Source organism: Bombina bombina, chromosome 6 (assembly GCF_027579735.1).
Source record: "Bombina bombina isolate aBomBom1 chromosome 6, aBomBom1.pri, whole genome shotgun sequence".
Classification (NCBI taxonomy): domain Eukaryota; kingdom Metazoa; phylum Chordata; class Amphibia; order Anura; family Bombinatoridae; genus Bombina; species Bombina bombina.
This window is the reverse complement of record NC_069504.1, coordinates 1,030,039,853-1,030,060,803: the sequence shown is the minus strand read 5'-3', so window position 1 is coordinate 1,030,060,803 and position 20,951 is coordinate 1,030,039,853. Positions and strand designations below refer to the sequence as shown.

Sequence of the window (20,951 nt, the reverse complement as noted above, 5' to 3'; positions counted from 1 at the left end):
TCATTTCTGTGTATATGCATGTGTTTTTTTATTTGTGTATTCACATATGAAGACACACCCATATTAAGCCCCTTCAAAAAGTGTCCAGGAAATGGCTGGTGAAAAGCTCACAATCCTAACCAGATCCAATCAATTTTTAGGACCAGTTTTTGTTAAATAAATTTTACTGGACAAGCACTTCACCAAATGTGCTTTGTTCTCTTAGTACCTCTTGTTGAAAAAGAATATGCACATATCCTACACTAATGGGAGCTAGCTGCTGATAATGCCAGCACACATTTGCCTCTTGTGATTGGCTAACTGGATGCACTGGACACCTGACAAACCTTCACACCGTCACAGGAAACATATGTAAAACATGAAAACAATAATTATATACAATAAACGAATGCCTGATATACCATTTACAAGCAATGTACCTTACATCCCATTACTTAATTTACTTTGGTCATTGGTGTGTTTTTCTTTTGAATAAAGTACATTGAAAGAAAAAGACAGCTGCTGTTGCTAGAGACACTGTTTTAGACCAATAGGAATTGCCGGATGTGACGTATGCGTGACTACAGATTCTGTACTGAAGCTTCCGGAAAAACAGCTATGGAGGATCCGGAGGTGAAAGAAGCTGAAACAGGCGATGAAGAAGAAGAACAGCGGTTCCATGATTGTGCAGAGTCCCCTTATGGTCCGACAAGAGATAAGAATTCTAATGGCAAAAGCGAAGCTCCAGTGGAAGGTGAGGCAGCCACAAACGAGGCCACAGAAGGACTAGAGTCTGAAGGAGATTTAGAGACTGCTGCCTTGGATGGTGCTGCAGACTCCGACAGCGAACTCGCTACGGGAACAGCTGAAGATGAAGTGGAACTGGAGGAAGATGTACTGATGGAAATGGAGAAAGAGCAGAGCGAGGAAGAGAGACAGGTAAGATGAATCTCGGGTGTTACTAAAAATAAATTTGGTTTAATTTAGGAATTAAAAAAAAAAAAACAGGTCGGTTTGATTGAAGTGGAAATCAATGTAAAATCAGTGAGAAAGCGATTGTGGAGAAAAAAAAGATAATTGTTAAGCAGGGGGCATTGGGCAATGGAGATCTGTGTGAAGAAGGTAAAAGGGAGCTATAGATTTAGGTTGAGGAAGAGGGGAAACAGGGAGATTAAGTTTTAGAGTGAGGGTAGGGAAAAGGAGATGTAGAATTAGGGTGAGAGTCGGGGAAAAGGGGACATAGAATTAGGGTGAGGAAGAGGGGGAAAAGGGAGATTAAGTTTTAGTGTGAGGGTAGGGGAAAATGGAGATATATAATTAGGGAGAGGGTAGGGGAAAAGGAAGATATAGAATTAGGGAGAGGGTAGGGGAAAAGGAAGATATAGAATTAGGGAGAGGGTAGGGGAAAAGGGAGATATAGAATTAGGGAGAGGGTAGGGGAAAAGGGAGATATAGAATCAGGGAGAGGGTAGGGGAAAAGGGAGATATAGAATTAGGGAGAGGGTAGGGGAAAAGGGAGATATAGAATTAGGGAGAGGGTAGGGGAAAAGGGAGATATAGAATCAGGGAGAGGGTAGGGGAAAAGGGAGATATAGAATCAGGGAGAGGGTAGGGGAAAAGGGAGATATAGAATCAGGGAGAGGGTAGGGGAAAAGGGAGATATAGAATCAGGGAGAGGGTAGGGGAAAAGGGAGATATAGAATTAGGGAGAGGGTAGGGGAAAAGGGCGAGACAGAATCAGGGAGAGGGTAGGGGAAAAGGGCGAGACAGAATCAGGGAGAGGGTAGGGGAAAAGGGCGAGACAGAATCAGGGAGAGGGTAGGGGAAAAGGGCGAGACAGAATCAGGGAGAGGGTAGGGGAAAAGGGCGAGACAGAATCAGGGAGAGGGTAGGGGAAAAGGGCGAGACAGAATCAGGGAGAGGGTAGGGGAAAAGGGCGAGACAGAATCAGGGAGAGGGTAGGGGAAAAGGGCGAGACAGAATCAGGGAGAGGGTAGGGGAAAAGGGCGAGACAGAATCAGGGAGAGGGTAGGGGAAAAGGGCGAGACAGAATCAGGGAGAGGGTAGGGGAAAAGGGCGAGACAGAATCAGGGAGAGGGTAGGGGAAAAGGGCGAGACAGAATCAGGGAGAGGGTAGGGGAAAAGGGCGAGACAGAATCAGGGAGAGGGTAGGGGAAAAGGGCGAGACAGAATCAGGGAGAGGGTAGGGGAAAAGGGCGAGACAGAATCAGGGAGAGGGTAGGGGAAAAGGGCGAGACAGAATCAGGGAGAGGGTAGGGGAAAAGGGCGAGACAGAATCAGGGAGAGGGTAGGGGAAAGTGTAGTCCTTCTTTCGCAGTGACTGGTGCAAGATTTGCAGGCAGATGTCCCTTGCAGTAACGCTGTGGCAGATAATGATTTGCAAGAGACTGGCAATGTGTGCTCTATGCCTCAGCGGTTACTCCAAAACTGAGATGCTGAAGATCATTGCACACATCTCCTACTGCAGCGTGTCGCATATTCTTGGAGACCGGCAATGAGTGCTGTATGCCTCTGCGGTGTATCACCTACGGCACTTCTTAGGACTGTGATTTACATTCCGTGGGCTCATTACACAGACCTTCCCCTGCATTAGTGTACAGCATGGTGACTTGCAAGATCCCATATACCGGAGAAATGCTGTGCAAGTTGGTGATGAGGTTACACATGCTGTACACTAATGCAGGGGCAGGTCTGTGCAATGAGTCCACGGAATGTAAATCATAGTCCTCAATCTAAGACGTGCTGTAGGTGATACGCCGCTGAGTCATAGAGCGCACATTGCTGGTCTCCAAGAATATGCAATGTGCTGCAGTAGGAGATGTGTGCAATGATCTTCAGCATTTCAGTCTCAGAGTAACCTAGGAATTGTACAATGGCCTGCAGGATTTAGAAAGGGGCAGGTCTGTGCAAAAGAGCCCATGGAAACGGTGAGACTAGGTAGTTAGCCATATGATAGATTGCTCCACTGTACTTAAGTAGCATGGGATCTGCATTCAACAAGTTGAGAAAAATAAACAAGCCCAAAACAAATGTCTTTGTTTCCACAAATAACAAATATTAATAAAGCTCAAGCTTCAAAACTCAAATCATGTCTGCAGGCTGTCAGGATTTCAGCTTTCACTGTATATTGTGTATTTGCATATGGCCTTTCCTTGGAGTGTCAGCACTGTCTAGATTAATTCTAGGAGAGGGAATTAGAAAGGTAAAAAATTACAAAATGTATTGTTTCTTAATATCTATATATATATATATATATATATATGTCTCAGTTCAGTAATTAGTGCATTTACTATTGGTATATGGATCTGTAATATCAGTGTATACTGGCCCTTTAAAACTATAGTGAAAAATGATTATTAAAGGGACATAAAACCCGATTTTTTTTTTCTGTCATGATTTAGATGGAACATAACATTTTAAACAACTTTCTAATTTACTTCTATTATCAAATTTTCTTAGTTTTCTTGTTATCCTTTGTGGAAAAGCAGAAATATAAGCTCAAGAGTGTGCATTTGTCTGCAGCACTATATAGCCGCAGTTTTGCAGCAATGTTATACATTAGCAGGGGCACTAGATAGCAGCACTATTTCCTGTCGTGTAGTGATTCAGGCATGTGCACGCTACCTACCTAGGTATATCTTCAACAATGAATAACATGAGAATGAAAAAAAAATTGATAATAGAAGTAAATTGGATTTTTTTTTAAAATAGTGTCCTCTGTCTGAATCATGAAAGAAGTTTTTTGGGTTTAATGTCCCTTTAAGTGACCATGATTTCCAGCACATATTACAAATAAATTAAACAGCATCCTCCAATTTGGTTAAACATCTTTTCAACCTATAGATGGGTTAAACATATTCTATCTATTCCAGGGCTCAACAAACCCAGGAGCCAGGAAGGCACTGACATCTAGAATTTTACTCCTGGCTCCTAACTTTTTAGATTATCCTCCTTATATATTTATACAAATACCATTGTCTGGCTCCTAATTTTTAAGCAGATTTGTCAACCCCTGATCTATTCAATAGCCAGCAGATTGATTTTATAGAAAAAAAAATGCAGTTTACACTGCTCTCTATTAAAGGGACAGTCAAGTCCAAAAAAATCTTTCATGTTTCAAATAGGGCATGTAATTTTAAACAACTTTCCAATTTACTTTTATCACCCATTTTGCTTTGTTCGCTTGATATTCTTAGTTAAAAAGCTATACCTAGGAATTTCATATGCTAATTTCTAAGACCTTGAAGGCCGCCTCTAATCTAAATGCATTTTGATAGTTTTTCACCTCAAGAGGGCATTAGTTCACGTGTTTCATATAGATAACATTGAGCTCATGCACGTGACTTTACCATGGAGACAAATCTGATTGGCTAACATGCAAGTCTGTCAAAAGAGCTGAAATAAGGGAGCAGTCTGCTGAGGCTTAGATTCAAGGTAATTGCAGAGGTAAAACGTGTATAATTATAACTGTGTTGGTTATGCAAAACTGGGGAATTGGTAATTAAGGGATTATCTATCTTTTAAAACAACAAAAATTCTGGTGTTGACTGTCCCTATAATAATCTTGTCCACTCTTGTTACAGAGGAGGAGAGAACAGAGCACATGTTTAAAAGAAGAAGGAAACAACCTATTTAAGAAAGGAGGTGGGTAAATTCGAATTTTACTTGGAACTGTGTACAATTTTCTAGTTTCTATATTTGCTTGTTTACTAGCTCTGACTTTATTTTAAGCCCTAATATATCTTTATTTGAGATCTAATAATTTGAGATTTTAAAACTTACATCGTTTCATTTCCTAATTAAATCTTCCTCCCGAATGTTCCTTTAAAAAGGCATTCAGGAAAAATAATAAAAAAATGATCTAACATCCTAGACCAGGGCTTGACAAACCCAGGGAGCCACTGTCTCTTAGAATTTTACCCCTGGCTCCTAACATTTTGGGTTATTCTCCATATATGTTTATACAAATACTGCTACTGTCTGATAAAATATGTTAATCCCATTCTAAATATTCTTACTGGCTCCTATTTTTTTTTTTAAATGTGTCCCCTGCTGACCTCTGTGCTACAGCCTTTTACTATGACACTATTTCTTGAACAGAAGTATATGTTTAAATGGGTTAAAGGGACATAAAACAAGTTGGGATAGAGACAAAATATATGTACTTTAATTACTTTACCTGCAAATTTATAATGCAGTGCCTCTCCATTAGCCCTTTCTTTTTAGTTTCTGAATTGTAAAGCTCTAACTCCCCCCACACATTTTGTTCAATGGCTGTATCTATATCTATTGTTCTTTTGGTGGAATGCAAAAGTGCATAGGGATTATCTGATGGAACATGCCTAGAAGCTGCGAACTCAATTGAAATACAATGTCTAATGCCTGTGTCTAAACACTGATAAGAGGGGTGGAGTTGGCTGTTCCAGGCAGCTAAGCTATGCAAGTCATTTTGCTTATTTTTGAAAATTATTTTGAAATACTTGCCAGCAATTTTTAAACATTTTTTTTATGCAAGCTATTTTTAATTAATTAGCCCTTTTAGGATATGCACAGATCTCAACCTGTTTTATGTCCCTTTAAACAAGTAGTTAAAGCCAACTCTCTACCTGCAATGCACTGCTTCTGACTGTCTGAGCAGCTATTTTTAACTCCAGAGCAGTAGTTCATTGCTGATCTGGATCTACCTTAAAGAGGCAGTGTACTGTGATTTTTTTTTTTTTTCTCTCTCTCAACTTTGTGTTCTCATTGATCCATTTTACTTTTTGGAATGTATTAACTTGTTTTAAAATAGCTAATTTTCCTATTACTTTCCACCTATACTGAATATTTCAAAACATAAGTACTGGTTATAGAAATGATATGTAAACAAGAAGGTTTAGAAGAATTTATCCTTCAAATGGGTGGTGGGCTAGATAGATACTAACATATTTATTCCCCAGTATTCTAAATATTGGTGTCACTGTGTATGGGGAAATAAGATAAGGAGGATTTGTGTAAATATAGAGAGATAATCTAATGACATCTGCTCTCCCTGGAACCTAATCCCATTTGATTGGGTTATGGTTTCTGTTGGCAGAGACAATTATAACACGTCATTGTAAACCCACTAATAGTAAAACAATTTAGCAGTAATAATTATTTTTAACCCCTTGGTGGGGCTTTAACAAGCAATAGTGCATTAACAAAATGCTTTAGCAGGTTAGTGGATTTTATTATAGGTCTGTTGTGTCCCTTGAAATGTCATCATCCCTCCGTAAGGCATTCATCCTCTCCCTGGCAACCCATTTCTCACATATTCTCTTTCCCATCTTAACTCCATACTGTTTAAATTGCTCGGAAATCTGAACACGCTCTTTATGTAATCATGGTCTGTTGGGTTTATTTAACCAATATTTAGCTTATGAATCAGTGTGCACTTTACTTATTTGGCATCGATTCATTGGCATTAGGGAATAAAATGTTACACCTACCTTACCTACAAAGTAATGTGTCTGAGTGACACAATAGATTGTAGCATAGCACACATGAAAACCCTAACAAACAATGTTTCCACAGGACAAGTGGATTCTGATTTTAGTGTACGCAAATGAGTGTCACAGAGCCTCACCTTTTTGCTTCCAGTATCCATTTTAAACACAGATTCCCTTGTGCTAGTGCATTGCTAATAAAGGCAGCTTTAACATATTGCAGGGATAAGTAGAGTACAGCAAGGGATGTACATGTGATTTCTCATGCTGTACTTATCAATGCTGTTAATTAAATCTGCCTAAGGCAGCACTGCTCTGTTTTGAGGGAATATGCATTTAAACAGATATTTGGAAGCAAAAGGGTGAGGCATTATTAAAGGGACAGTCTAGGCCAAAATAAACTTTCATGATTCAGATAGAGCATGCAATTTTAAACAATTTTCCAATTTACTTTTATCACCAATTTTGCTTTGTTCTCTTGGTATTCTTCGTTGAAAGCTTAACCTAGGAGGTTCATATGCTAATTTCTTAGACCTTGAAGGCCACCTCTTTTCAGAATGCATTTTAACAGTTTTTCACCACTAGAGAGTGTTAGTTCACGTATTTCATATAGATAACACTGTGCTCGTGCACGTGAAGTTATCTGGGAGCAGGCACTGATTGGCTAAACTGCAAGTCTGTCAAAAGAACTGAAATAAAGGGGCAGTTTGCAGAGGCTTAGATACAAGATAATCACAGAGGTTAAAAGTATATTAATATAACTGTGTTGGTTGTGCAAAACTGGGGAATGGGTAACAAAGGGATTATCTATCTTTTAAAACAATAAAAATTCTGGTGTAGACTGTCCCTTTTAAGCTTGTTTGCGTATCTTTACCCAGAACCCCCTGCTGCAGTGGAAAATCTGTTTGGAAATTCTGAGGGAAAATGTGCAGATGTGCTACAAAATTAGCTGTTCTGTGTCAATATATTCACAGTGGAGGGTTTTCCTCTTCTTTTTACTCACCATAATGTAAATGGGCATGAAAGTCAAAATTAAACTTTCATGGTTGAGACAGAGCATGACGTTTTAAGAGATTTTTCAATTTATTTTGCTCTTTTTGTATCCTTTGTGTAAAAGTATACCTAGGTAGGTTTAGCAGCAGCAATGCACGGGGAGCTAGCTGCTGATTGGTGGGTGCACACATATATGCCTCTTGTCATTGGCTTACCTAATGTGCTCAGCTGCCAGTATTGAGTTGCTTCTCTGAAGCTGACTTTAATTATGCATTTAACCCCTTTGCATGGGTTAACCACAGTCCAATAATACAATTCTCTTACACAGAATATTTATTTTGCACTTTTTTGTCTCTTTTAATTTGGTTTTTAATAGTGTCAAAGAAACATATCAATGCTAATTTTGTTTTGAAATCAATATTTCTTTTTCTCTTTTTTTTTTTTTTTATGCTTTCCATTTTATTGTTTTAATTCTTTCTTTTAATTAATGAATAGCGATTGTGTTTGAACAGGAAGGTTTATCAAGAGCTTGAATCCCACTGGTCTTACCAAGGTTTAGCCAACATCGGCCTTTATCATATATATGTAATGTTCATAACAACATCCATTTCACTTCACTGATAAGAAGCTATGTTTTATTCATAATATGCAGATTATGCTGATGCTGAAGCCTCATACACTCAAGCAATACTGATATGCCCTGCTGCTTTTCAAAAGGATAGATCTATTCTTTTCTCCAACCGAGCTGCTGCTAGAATTAAACAGGTAAATGGTTAATGTGTTTTTTCTTTTTTTTTTAATAAATGTACTTTCTTCTTGTGAAATGTGCATGACAATGTGTTCTGTTTGGTCATTATGTGCTGTTCCTGGTCAATAAGTATATCAAAAGTTCCAGTGTAAAAAGCAAGCACTTTCATACTGAGCAGAGGGAATCTGTTTAGCCTTCCTATCTGCTAAAGCTGTCTAGACCTTAAATGATATGAAATAAACTTTCCAAGCTGAGGCTATAACAAAAAGAGCAATTCCAGAACAAGGGGTCATGATCTCAAGTTGCAGGATAGCAGGTCGAGGAGTAATCTGCGGAAGCACTTCTTCACCGAAAGGGTGGTTGATTCATGGAATAAAATTCCATTAGACATGGTAAGGACAAACACAGTGGGGGACTGTCTGGGATGTCCTACAAACTAAATAGGATTACACTTTAAGGATGTTTGGGGCAGACTTGTTAAACCTATGGTTCTTATCTGTCATCAAATCTATGTTATGTTTAATAATAGGACAAACTCTGTTCTTTGTTGCTGTTCATTTCAGAACTATATGTATCTGTCAGACAATTTCAATAAATGTAGATAGTTTTCTTTCCACTAGTCTGCATATCTTGCCTCTTTAACTACTTTCATATAACCCTTTAAAGGGACAGTCTAGGCCAAAATAAACTTTCATGAATCAGAGCATGTCATTTTTAAACAATTTTCCAATTTATTTAATCACCAATTTTGCTTTGTTCTCTTGGTATTCTTAGTTGAAAGCTTAACCTAGGAGGTTCATATGCTAATTTCTTAGACCTTGAAGCCCACCTCCTTTCAGATTGCATTTTAACAGTTTTTCACCACTAGAGGGTGTTAGTTCACGTATTTCATATAGATAACACTGTGCTCGTGCACAAGAAGTTATATGGGAGCAGGCACTGATTGGTTAGACTGCAAGTCTGTCAAAAGAACTGAAAAAGGGGCAGTTTGCAGAGGCTTAGATACAAGATAATCACAGAGATTAAAAGTATATTATTATAAATGTGTTAGTTATGCAAAACTGGGAAATGGGTAATAAAGGGATTATCTATCTTTTAAAGCAATAAAAATTCTGGTGTAGACTGTCCCTTTAATGCTACACAGAATGGTTTCTTAAAGGGACAGGTTACTGTAACATTTCTCTCCTTTAAAGGGAAAGGAATGTCAAACTTAAATGGACAGTTTACACCAACATTGTTATTGTTTAATACTACCCATTCCCCAGCTTTGCACAAACAACATTGTTATACTAATATACTTTATAACATTTAAACCTCTAAATTTCTGACTGTTTCTAAGCAACTAGAGAGAGCCTCTTATCGCATGCTTTTTTATTAGCTTTTCACAACAGGAGACTTCTAGGTCATGTGGGCCATATAGATAACTCCCTGGGCGTGAGCACAATGTTTATTTAAGTCAGTACAACACAGCACTAATTAGCTAAAATGCAAGTCAATAGATAATAAAGTCATGTGATCAGGGGGCTGTCCGAAGATGCTTAGATACAAGGTAATCGCAGAGGTAAAAAGTGTATTAAAATAACCTATCTTTTAAAACAATACAAATTCTGGTGTAGACTGTCCCTTTTAATTTTCAGAGTTTAGATGAGTATGCAATTTTAAAAGAATTTTCAATTTACCTCTGTGAACAAACTACTCTTGTTCTCTTGGTATCCTTTGCTGAAAACATGCCTAGGTAGACTCAGGCGTAGCAATGCACAACTAGGAGCTAGATGGTGATGGCAGGCTACACACATATGCCTTTTATTGCTGGCTCTCCAGATATTTTCACACAGTTATATGAAAGCAACAGTGCAATAAAAAAATCCTCTAACACATTTGGGCATTTTCCTTTTGTGCCTTTATGTCCATTATAATGTTATTAATTTTACCTGCTGGAGTATATTAAATTGTTTACAAACAGCTCCTTTGCATTTCCTTTATTATAGCTGCTTTTGCCTGTTAAAACTACAACCTATACTGAAAATTTCAATTCACCAGTATTAGCTATGGAAAATCTATGTAACAAAAGACAGAAACATAAACCAACCTCCTAGTGGGGAGAGCAAGAGAGCACATGGCCCATTTAAAAGGGTTCTCCTGTAGCTACTCTGAATACAGTACTATTAAATGGACAGTTTACTTCAGAATTGTTATTGTTTAAAAAGATAGATAATCCCTTTATTACCCATTCCACAGTTTTGTACAACCAGCACGGTTATATTAATCTACTTTTTACCTCTGTGATTATCTTGTATCTAAGCCTCTGCAGACTGCTCCCTTATTTCAATTCTTTTGACAGACTTGCATTTTAGCCAATCAGTACTGACTCCTAAATAATGTCACGGGAGTAAGCACAATGTTATCTATGACACACATGAACTAGCTCTGTCGAGATGTGAAAAACTATCAAAATGCACTGAGATAAGAGCCAGCCTTCAAGGGATTAGAAATTAGCATATGAGCCTATCTAGGTTTAGCTTTCAACAAAAAATACCAAGTGAACAAAGCAAATTTGGTGATAAAAGTAAATTGGAAAGTTGTTTAAAATTGCATGCCCTATCTGAATCATGAAAGTTTAATTTTGACTGGGCTGTCCCTTTTTTTAACTCTTTTCAGCTGATTTCCTGAGTACATTGTTTCTTTTATTCTTTAACTTCTTTGCCATTCACGTTTTCTAAAGTTCTTCTAATTCAGTTTGCAGTGAGAAGTCTAATTTATATTCCAATCTTTTCCAACGTATCTAACTATTTTATAAATACCTATGGGTGTAATTAACACAATCTTGATTGATTATTTTTAGTTAAAATCGATAATCTTGTAATCTTTAAATATACAAGAGCCACTGAAGTACGACCAATGCTTCTTTACTGAAACAGACAACCAAGAAAGAAGAGATGACCAGTATGCAGCATAACTTGCATGGAGAATTTGTGATCAAGATATCTAATGTATTGATTATATATACTGCTTTAAAGCGGGGTTGCACCGATACCATTTTTTATGACCGAGTACAAGTACCGATACTTGTTTTCAAATACTCGTCGATACCAATTACCGATTATTTTTTTTAATGTCATGTGACAGTTTACCAAGCACAATACAGACTAATTATTTAAGATTCTTTCTTTATAATTATAAAGGACTGTAATTCAAAAGACATTATGAAATAATAAAACAGTTTTATTTGTCAAAAGTTTACTGAACATGTTTATAAATAAAAAATATTACAATAAAATATTAAATTTAAAGGGGTGATGCAATTGGGTTGTAGGGCTGTTATATAACATCAATCTGACATTTGTATGGAGGTTCGACAGTCTTTCACTTTCCTCCATACTGCATGGGGCAGAAAGATATTTTTGGGCCATTTTAGCCAGAGCTGGAAATCTGTTTATTAACTGCCCAGTACTTCAGGGGTTTGTCTGAACGAGGTACAGTGATCTCTACTACAATAATACAAACAGCAATTTGTATTGGCAGTAGTAAACCATTTTTAGTTTAGTCTCCACTCCAGTTTAAAATGAAATGGGAACATGCGGTTTGAAAAAACGCCACAAGGTAGCATATGGGTAGGAAGTGGAGGTATCGGTGCATTTGCACGAGTACAAGTATTCATGCAAATACTTGGTATCGGTACCGATACTAGTATCGGTATCAGTGCAACCCTACTTTAAAGGATACACAAATGCAAAAAAGAAAATGCTTTGTGTTAGATAAAGCACTAATGTCCGTACGGAATATAACAGAGAAAAAAAGGTGTGAATAAGTATTTTGGGAAAAAATTTGGAAGTTTACTTCAGACTAGAAGGCGCAGTAGTACTCCCAGATAATTGGTTGAGATAATTATAGATATCAAATATCAGACTGGCAATGCAAAGATTTTTTAGATAAAGCTGACGCAAAAACGACTGCAACTATCCTTATAAAATTTGGCATGTATATAGATCTCATTGTATAACAATACATTTTAAAAGTAATCATATTTAAATGTTTCCAAATTTTTACACTGCCAGATCAGCAAAACATTCACATTAATTATAGGAGTTATTTTTTTTTTTTTCCTTTTCTAAATCAAATTTGGAAGTTGCATTGATTTTGAGGTACAGATCTGGCCAGGCATAGAGACCACAAAATGGTGCCAGCTTGATAGATATAGAGAGAGATATCTCTAAAGATTGATGTATTTGCTTTTGAGAATGCTTAGTTTTATTTTATTTTTTAATAAAAATATAGTTCTGTATAAATGTTGTTTTTTTCTTTTCTTCAAAAACCTTTTATCAGAGTTTTGGCACTGCCAATCGCTATTAGTCATGTTTTTAAAGGGATATTAAACACTAAATACATTTTATAAGCATAGTATTGAGGTTATCTGCTGGCATGTTGAAGACAAATAATAAAAAAAAATACAAACATTTAATATATAGTGTGTGTGTGTGTATATATGTATGTGTGTATATATATATATATATATATATGTGTGTGTGTGTGTGTGTATATATATATATATATATATATAATCTCTCCCCAGTTATGCAACCACATTATTTTAGTTTTTTTTTTTTTTTTTGTGTACCTCCCTCCACCTAAAAGATTTCAGTTTGTTTTTCAAATGAATTGTACAGTTCATGGGTCACATTAAAGGTGGAAAAAGTTTTACAATGATTTATCTTTGATTAAAAAAACCCCATAAAGATCACCATAAAAAATGTAAGAAAAACACTGCGGTTTCATGGAAGAGAGTGCCAAACGTGTGTCGGGCCTCACCCTAGCCCTTGCTCACTGGCATACCACAGACTCTACACAGACCTCTAAAATATATATATATATATATATATATATATATATATATATATATATATATATATATATATATATATATATATATATATTCATTCATTCTGGAACAGAAGAGGGAAGGGCGCACAGCAAAAGAAACCTGGTGTAGTATATCAAAACACTTGTTTAAATTTCATTAGTGCAGTAACGAATGCAAACTCACGTGTTTCCACCTCAACCTTATGAGGTATAGATAAGACTCTGAGTAGTGAATATCCACTAAGGAAGGCAATCCAATCCCCTTGTGCTTGTGACTTATACTTCTCTCCTTGAATGCAATCCTCACTTCTCCAGCAGAAGATTAACCACTTTGAAAGGTGGCTGCAGTATTTATCCTGGAGGAAATCCTTTGTCCAGCGTGTATGGGGAATAAAAGAATGGGTATTGCACACCACAAAAGATCTTGAATAAAAGCGTGCTTTAATTCAACATTTTGTACATGATTGTAACATTAAAAAGACTTTTTTCATCAAAAACCGCATATAGCTGGTTATATAGTAAAAATGTCAGTCAGTGTCCCAAGGCTCTTGTGCAATGTTTGCAAACTTCAATAGTTATAAAACAAACCGCCTTGTATATATAAAAAACAGTGTAGTTGATTTTAAAATCCCCAGCAGTTCTGGGTACTTGACAAACCGTGCCGTAGCACTTAGTTCCTAAATCTCGGCTAGTGAGGGGGTGTGGCCTGACGCATTTTGCGACTCGATTAGTCGCTTCATCAGAGGTAGGGTACTCCTCTCCCCCCCCCCCCCCCCAAGCCTCCTATTTATGCAACCTAAACGTCAGTGTGTGTTATCCAACTCCATCTTTGATTTGGGCACCTGTGGAGATTCTTATTTCTGTTCTAAGGGCAAATCAATGTAACCTGGGAAAACGATCTCACTATATCTCCTCAATAACTTAAAAACATCCATACTCTATAGATACTTAAAAACAATTTTCAAAAATAGCTGTGTATAAAATATTGTTACTATTTGCATGTTATTGTTTCCTTTCATTATGACATCTGCTTTTAATTCAACTTATTATGCCCTGGTATGAAATCTCCTTTCCCTATATAGACTCATTCTATCTATATGATCATATATCTTGGCATTAGACTTATAACTCCACATCTGCTCCTATATTTATATATTGTTTCTTGCAGTTATACCTGTTGCGTCCACTTCTAGACCTATATATATGCAATTGTGTGTTTTATATGTCTGCCACTATTTTTCCTATATTTGTGTGTTTACTGACCCTGTTCTTTATCTATGTGTTTATTTTCTGGCTGTTCCTTGCCTATAAAAAGGCAGCCAAATCAATATCTTTATTTAGACCCTTTGGATCCAAGCTTTCCAAAGCATGGATCCAAAAGGTCTCTCTCTTTTTCTGAGCTCCAGCAATCTACTTCCTCCTCTGGGTCCTACTTTTACCTGCTCAATGACTTTAATAAAGCACTGTGAAGGGTCTTTATTGTGTATATTTGTGAAATGTTTGATTAGGGGAGTTTGCAAGGCTCCAGCCTCTATATTTTTTATGTGTTCAAGGCATCTAACCATCAAAATTCTTTTCGTTCTCCTTATATATTTTACAAGTAGAAGAACAGAAGCACCTGATAATGGCCGTTTCAATATTTTTAATGGACAGGGTAAACAGTCACAACACGAAGTATACACAGGGACTGTGTCCCTAATAAAGAACAATAAACAATACAGAGGAGGTAGAAAAACATGTAGAGCTAGTGACAAAGTATTGCATTTACACTCAAGCATATACACAACTTTGTCTGATTTGCAGTTCAACCTCCCTTTAATTTGATTTAATTTTTCCTTTCCATCTATATCAATAACCTTATTGTAATTCTTAGAGGAATGGGTGTGACTGCAAAACACGCAATTCTTTCTAAAACATTTGAAGAATCCTTGTATCTGGGGCATCCGCATATTCCTTTTAGTTTGTTTTATAACTATTGAAGTTTGCAAACATTGCACAAGAGCCTTGGGACACTGACTGACATTTTTACTATATAACCAGCTATATGCGGTTTTTGATGAAAAAATACTTTTTAATGTTACAATCATGTACAAAATGTTGAATTAAAGCACACTTTTATTCAAGATCTTTTGTAGTGTGCAATACCCATTCTTTTATTCCCCATACACGCTGGACAAAGGATTTCCTCCAGGATAAACACTGCAGCCACCTTTCGAAGTGGTTAATCTTCTGCTGGAGAGGTGAGGATTGCATTCAAGGAGAGAAGTATAAGTCACAAGCACAAGGGGATTGGATTGCCTTCCTTAGTGGATATTCACTACTCAGAGTCTTATCTATACCTCATAAGGTTGAGGTGGAAACAAGTGAGTTTGCATTCGTTACTGTACTACTGAAATTTAAACAAGTGTTTTGATATACTACACCAGGAGGTTTCTTTTGCTGTGCGCCCTTCCCTCTTCTGTTCCAGAATTTCTTTTCCTAAGGAGCTTTCCTGTATACAGGAGGACTTGGCTTACCTTTGGGATTAGGCTGCAGGTGGAAGTGATTAACCTTGTCTCCCTCCAGACATCACCACTGGTGTCATTGGAAAAAAGAAAGGGAGACCTATACACACAGGACAATACTGGTACATACTTTTATTGATTGGGACTTCCTAGGTTCGTAGCGCTGTAATATTAATTTATATATATATATATATATATACACACACATACAGTCCTTGGTGGTACAGCACTCACAGTAACAATATTGTAAATAAATCTTCTGCCCAGGGTGCACAAACATATTATGTATACAATATGAAAAAAGAGTAAGGCACTCACCGGGTCTTTTTTATCAGTTCCTTTATTTATAGTGACGTTTCGGGTTGTATCCCGTTTTCAAACAAGCAATCAACATGCATACATTACTAATCAAACGTATATACTAACCCATTACCTGCCCCCACCGCTGCTCGTGTGCAAAACCGGAACCCACCACAATCACATGGTCAATCACCACTTCCGGTGTTGCCATGGGAACCGGACACCACGATATAGCCTACAGTGCTCTAAAAACAAAAACAATTTAAAAACAAGGAGATGGATAACATGTGCACATATATATATATATATATATATATATATATATATATATATATATATATATATATATATATATATATATATATATAATGTGTGTACAATCCCTACGGTATAACCACCATTAACAACTAGTTAGATTGGTCTCAGGCACTAGCGATGTCGGGCTGTCCGCAAAGTAAACAACATGCCCAATCTCGAGCTCCACCAATCATATACAAGGGATGAGCCAGCGCCCATAACTCTGTCAATCAATGTAAGACAGTCCGATCCTCGCCAGTGTAGAGATCAATACAGCCAAGATCATTCAAAGCATGCTAAACAGTACCTGAGACATTCTTTAAGCCATTTTTAAACATTCTAATCCTTCAAGACACACCATTATCCGCTAGCTAGCGGAAACAAAGTGTGTGAAGGAGCAGCTCAGCTGGCAAATCTTAATATTGGTATTAAACATGCTTATGCAGCCCTAAAATATATAGCCCAAAAATCTACATTCTGATATATGATACGCGTGCAGTTATTAACAATAAATCCAGAAACCAAACAGAATAAAAACATTGTAGATGTTAAATCAGTGCACATCAAATAAATATTATCCAGATTGTAAGGATAAACCAAAGTTCAACACACTTATCTTAGACTAAGCGAGAGGGGGGCATATACCAACTGGCCTATCAAGCCACAGCCATATTGTTCAATACAAAATCTCTATGTTAAACTCTGTAACTAAGACCTGGCTGCATATATCTAAATAAACCCGTACCGCATCCAAATGGCTGCCTATCTCTATATACAAAAATAATTGGTCTATAAACACCCATTTAGTTACCTATTTTTGGTTAGACCACTAGCAAGCATTATAATAGAAAAAAATATATAGATAGACCAAATCTCATCACTATACAAATTGATGCAATATGAACATACTAAAGCCTACAGCCAAATGGGGAGAGACCTGGTATGTTAAACCATAGTCTCATCTGTACATATTATTACCTAGAGCTGATAGAACAAAAGACTCTCATCATTAAAAATTGATTATATACAATGGATCATAAACTCTCATAGAAAAAACTAATTATGTACAATGGATCATAAACTCTCAGAAAACAGTGCCAGTCCAGATGGACGTTGAGACCCTGTGGTGCCATAGTGCCCAGTTCATATATCCTCCTTGATTCTCGTAACAACATTTTAGCACGGTCACCACCTCGAGCAGGCTTTGGTATGTGGTCAATGATAATATACTTTAAATCTGATACTTTATGGCTGAGTTTGAGACAATGGGTCTCCAGTATAAAAGGTTGTTTTATTTAGCTCGGGAACATACATTTTTCAAAAATGCAAAGCACTGTAATACATTTTGTAATATTATCTTTTAGATGGATACAAATTTTGAGTCCTTTTAAATTAGAGCATAGCTTGACAGTAAAAGCAGAATACAGTGTATAAGGATATAAATGCACCCCCACCAGTCTTATATGGATTATTTAACAAAATGTTTATATAAAATATTTGGCTTACTGGTCCTGACAGATCAATATAGAAAATGTAATCTATAGTTTTTCTTTTTTACAGGACAAAAATGATTTAGCACTAAAGGATTGCAGTAAAGGTATGTTTTCTCCCTCCCCCCCCCTCACTTTTTTTTTTTTTTTTAAAAATTATGCTTCATTAAAGGGATACAAAACAAAAAAAAATATTTCACGATTTCAGATAGCGCATGCCATTTTAAACAACTTTTTAAACTACTTCTATGATCAATTTTTCTTTGTTCTCTTGGTATCTTTTCTTGAAAATATTAAACAACTTTCCAATTTCCTTCTATGATCAAATTAGCTTTGTTCTCTTAGTATCTTTTTGTTGAAGAGCATAGGAAGGCTGATAGGAGCTTAGGAACACGCACGTGTCTTGAGCATTGTATGGCACAAGCATTTGTAACATAAATATTTCTATAAACATTGTTGCAAACACTGATGCCAGATGGCTAAAGGCATGTGCACACTCCTGAGCTCACCTAGGAATACTGTTTTTCTAAAGGATACCCAGAGAACTAAGCAAATTTGATAGCGGAAGTAAATTGGAAAGTTGTTTTTAAAATGTTATTCTCTATCTAGTCTACTTAAAGGGCCATGATACCCAAATGTTGAAGCATTTGAAAGTGATGCAGCAAAGCTGTAAAAAGCTTACTACAAGGGGGCGGAGCCAACTACAGAGCTGGTAAGACGTGTTCTGGTGCAGCTCCCGGGCCCAAGATCCTAATTTAGGGGTCTTTTCGTACTTTATAGCAACCTTTATAAAACCAGCATATTTGTGAAAGGACCTAAGATCTGGTATTGTTATTCCACTAACTTTTGGAGACCCGGAGAGTCTGCACCGGCGCGCCACCATTGCCTCATATCACAGAGGTGGGAGAGAGAGCCGCCATCTTGGAGACGCTACTTTCTATTTGTAGGCCTCCGACTATTTCAACCTAAAGAAAGCTGTAAACCAACATCACCCCAGGGTTTTCGATCAAGCCTGCAACATGGAGTCTCCGCTATACTTTCTAGAGGAGATGAGGCGTCTACTGGAATATCACCATGCCAGTTTAGCTGACGGTCTGTATGCTGCTCCCAGCAGCGGTGGCGCTTGTCAGTCGCGACAACAACCTGGCCTCGCTGAGCCCACTTCATATGGAGCTTATCTGGCCGCAACTACGGGCAAATACGATAAGGCGGAAACCCTCCTTCACGCTGCAGAGCTGCACCAAGGTAACCTAGCCCAAACCTGGAGTGCTGCAGATCAACTGTTACCTTCCTCTTCACTTGCCCCTAGGAGTCCCTGCTCACCAAGTGATTGCCATGGTTCGGGTTCAGTATCCGAACTCAGTTTGCGGAGCGGCATTCAGGAACATTACCTTCACATACCGGAAAAGTCCCTGCGCGAAGCCCAGAGCATTTGCGGTAGCAACTTGTTCTCCATTCAGGACAATTCCTCAGAGCTGCTTATGGCCTATCCCTCAGGGAGTGATGGAGTGTATAACAGGCCAGTGCAGCCAGCCCAAGGAGCACGCTTAATCCCGCGATCTGGCGTGGGATGAATGCCTATATTTAAATATTAATCCAAATACTCTAAATCTTGCTTCAAGTTTGGAACTTATAATATAACTCTGATTGGGGAATTATTTATGCATCCATGTCTTACATATCACTAATTACCACTCTCATTTATTTGTTGAATTAACAGGGACATGGACACTACCACTGACATTCTTTCTCACAAAGTTCTTCAAGGATGTAAACAAGCTGTGGTATTTAGTGCAGGTTAAAACGCTGGGTTATGGCGTTGTTCCCTCTCCAACTTTGCACCTGTACGAGAGACAGCATGCTTTGAGCTGATTTACAACCTTATACCATTATGGTTGTCATTGCTTTGATACCCTGGTTTATAATTCCAGTAGATTGTTTAGTCCTGTTATATCTATACAATTCAGTTTGCTTGTTGTTTGTTATATATTTTTTGTATTGTTCTAGCTGCTTTAAAACCCAAAATGAGGTATATATATGCCTGTCTTTACTATGTTATGATGGGTTTACTTTATATGTACCGCAGATTACAGCTATGCCACCAGTTCATGTCTGCCAATTTATATGCTCAATATGAAAGGTTTTGCTGACTGAGGTTTCTCTTGTGGGAAATCTTTACATATTCTAGCATGTGATTTTTGCATAGTCTAGCATGTGATTTTGTATGTTAGTATTATATAACTTCCTGTCCATTTTCGTTCACGTACCAATCTACCACACACTATTAGTGCTTTACTAGGCTCACACTAACAACTGATACAGACGACCATATAAATATTTGCTTTAACACCACTGGATACATAATCAGCTATAATATAAATATCCAGTTCAGAGTTTTGCAGCAGTATGTACACAGTTTATATTGGTTGGGTCAACCAGTCTGTGCTCTGGTCACAGCCCTATGTTCTCCCCTCTGGTTATAGGCTATTTATCTAATGTTAAGACACACTTGTGCTGGGTATAGGGCCCATACCCGGCCAGCAGAGTTCTGCTATACTAGTGGGGAAAAACATTTGATTCTCTCGTTATGGTAGGGAGATATATATAATTTACCTCTCAGCAGCACAGCCCATTCTATGGTCATCCTATTGTACTCCTTAAATTTTGAAAACAGGTTCAGTGTCACATCATACTCACAGATTATATCTATGTCTTGGGCATACTGATGGAGATTCATTCAGAATTTTAATATCTTTCACACTTTTAGATACATTCGTGAAGTTTGCTAAATATTCTCACTTAATACTAACCAATATATGCTGTAAACTGTTAGTTATCTCCACATCTGAGAAACATTTCTTAGCAATACTGACTCGCAACCTCACCTCCCCTGGCCTAATAGAGTCCCCTAATAGATATTTAATGTTTATATTCTTAGATCTGTTCTTCTTATTTTGATAGTGACCTAGCATACTGAGCCCTATATTGACACGTAAAGTTTTCAGCTTATCTAGGATTTAGGCCTTTCATTCTTGATCTGGGTGTATACGTAACCCCTTAATACTGAACACTTCTCTTTGCTCCCAAACACACCTTGATGGAAGGTTCACCCCAGTCAGCGAATCAAGTCATTCACATACATACTAACTCAGCATTTTCAGTCTGTGGGCATCTTACTGAGTGCTCTCCTGATCGACATCAAAGCATAGAGTATAAACTTGCAACTTGCTAGTATGGTTATAGATACACTATGACGCATTGTTTTAATTTTGCAGCTTAACATAGTGCTTCTAGT

At 37.4% G+C, this 20,951-nt stretch overlaps 1 protein-coding gene across 1 annotated transcript; it reads left to right on the top strand.

Moving 5' to 3' along the window:
* Positions 1-575: 575 nt before the first annotated feature.
* Positions 576-17,763, top strand: LOC128662431 (tetratricopeptide repeat protein 1; the record flags this gene model as incomplete). The annotated part of the gene is given in 4 exon segments (XM_053716217.1): positions 576-918; positions 4,584-4,644; positions 8,113-8,225; positions 17,727-17,763. Coding segments are annotated over 4 exon segments (532 nt in total), but the record flags the coding sequence as incomplete, so codon positions are not given.
* Positions 17,764-20,951: the final 3,188 nt, after the last annotated feature.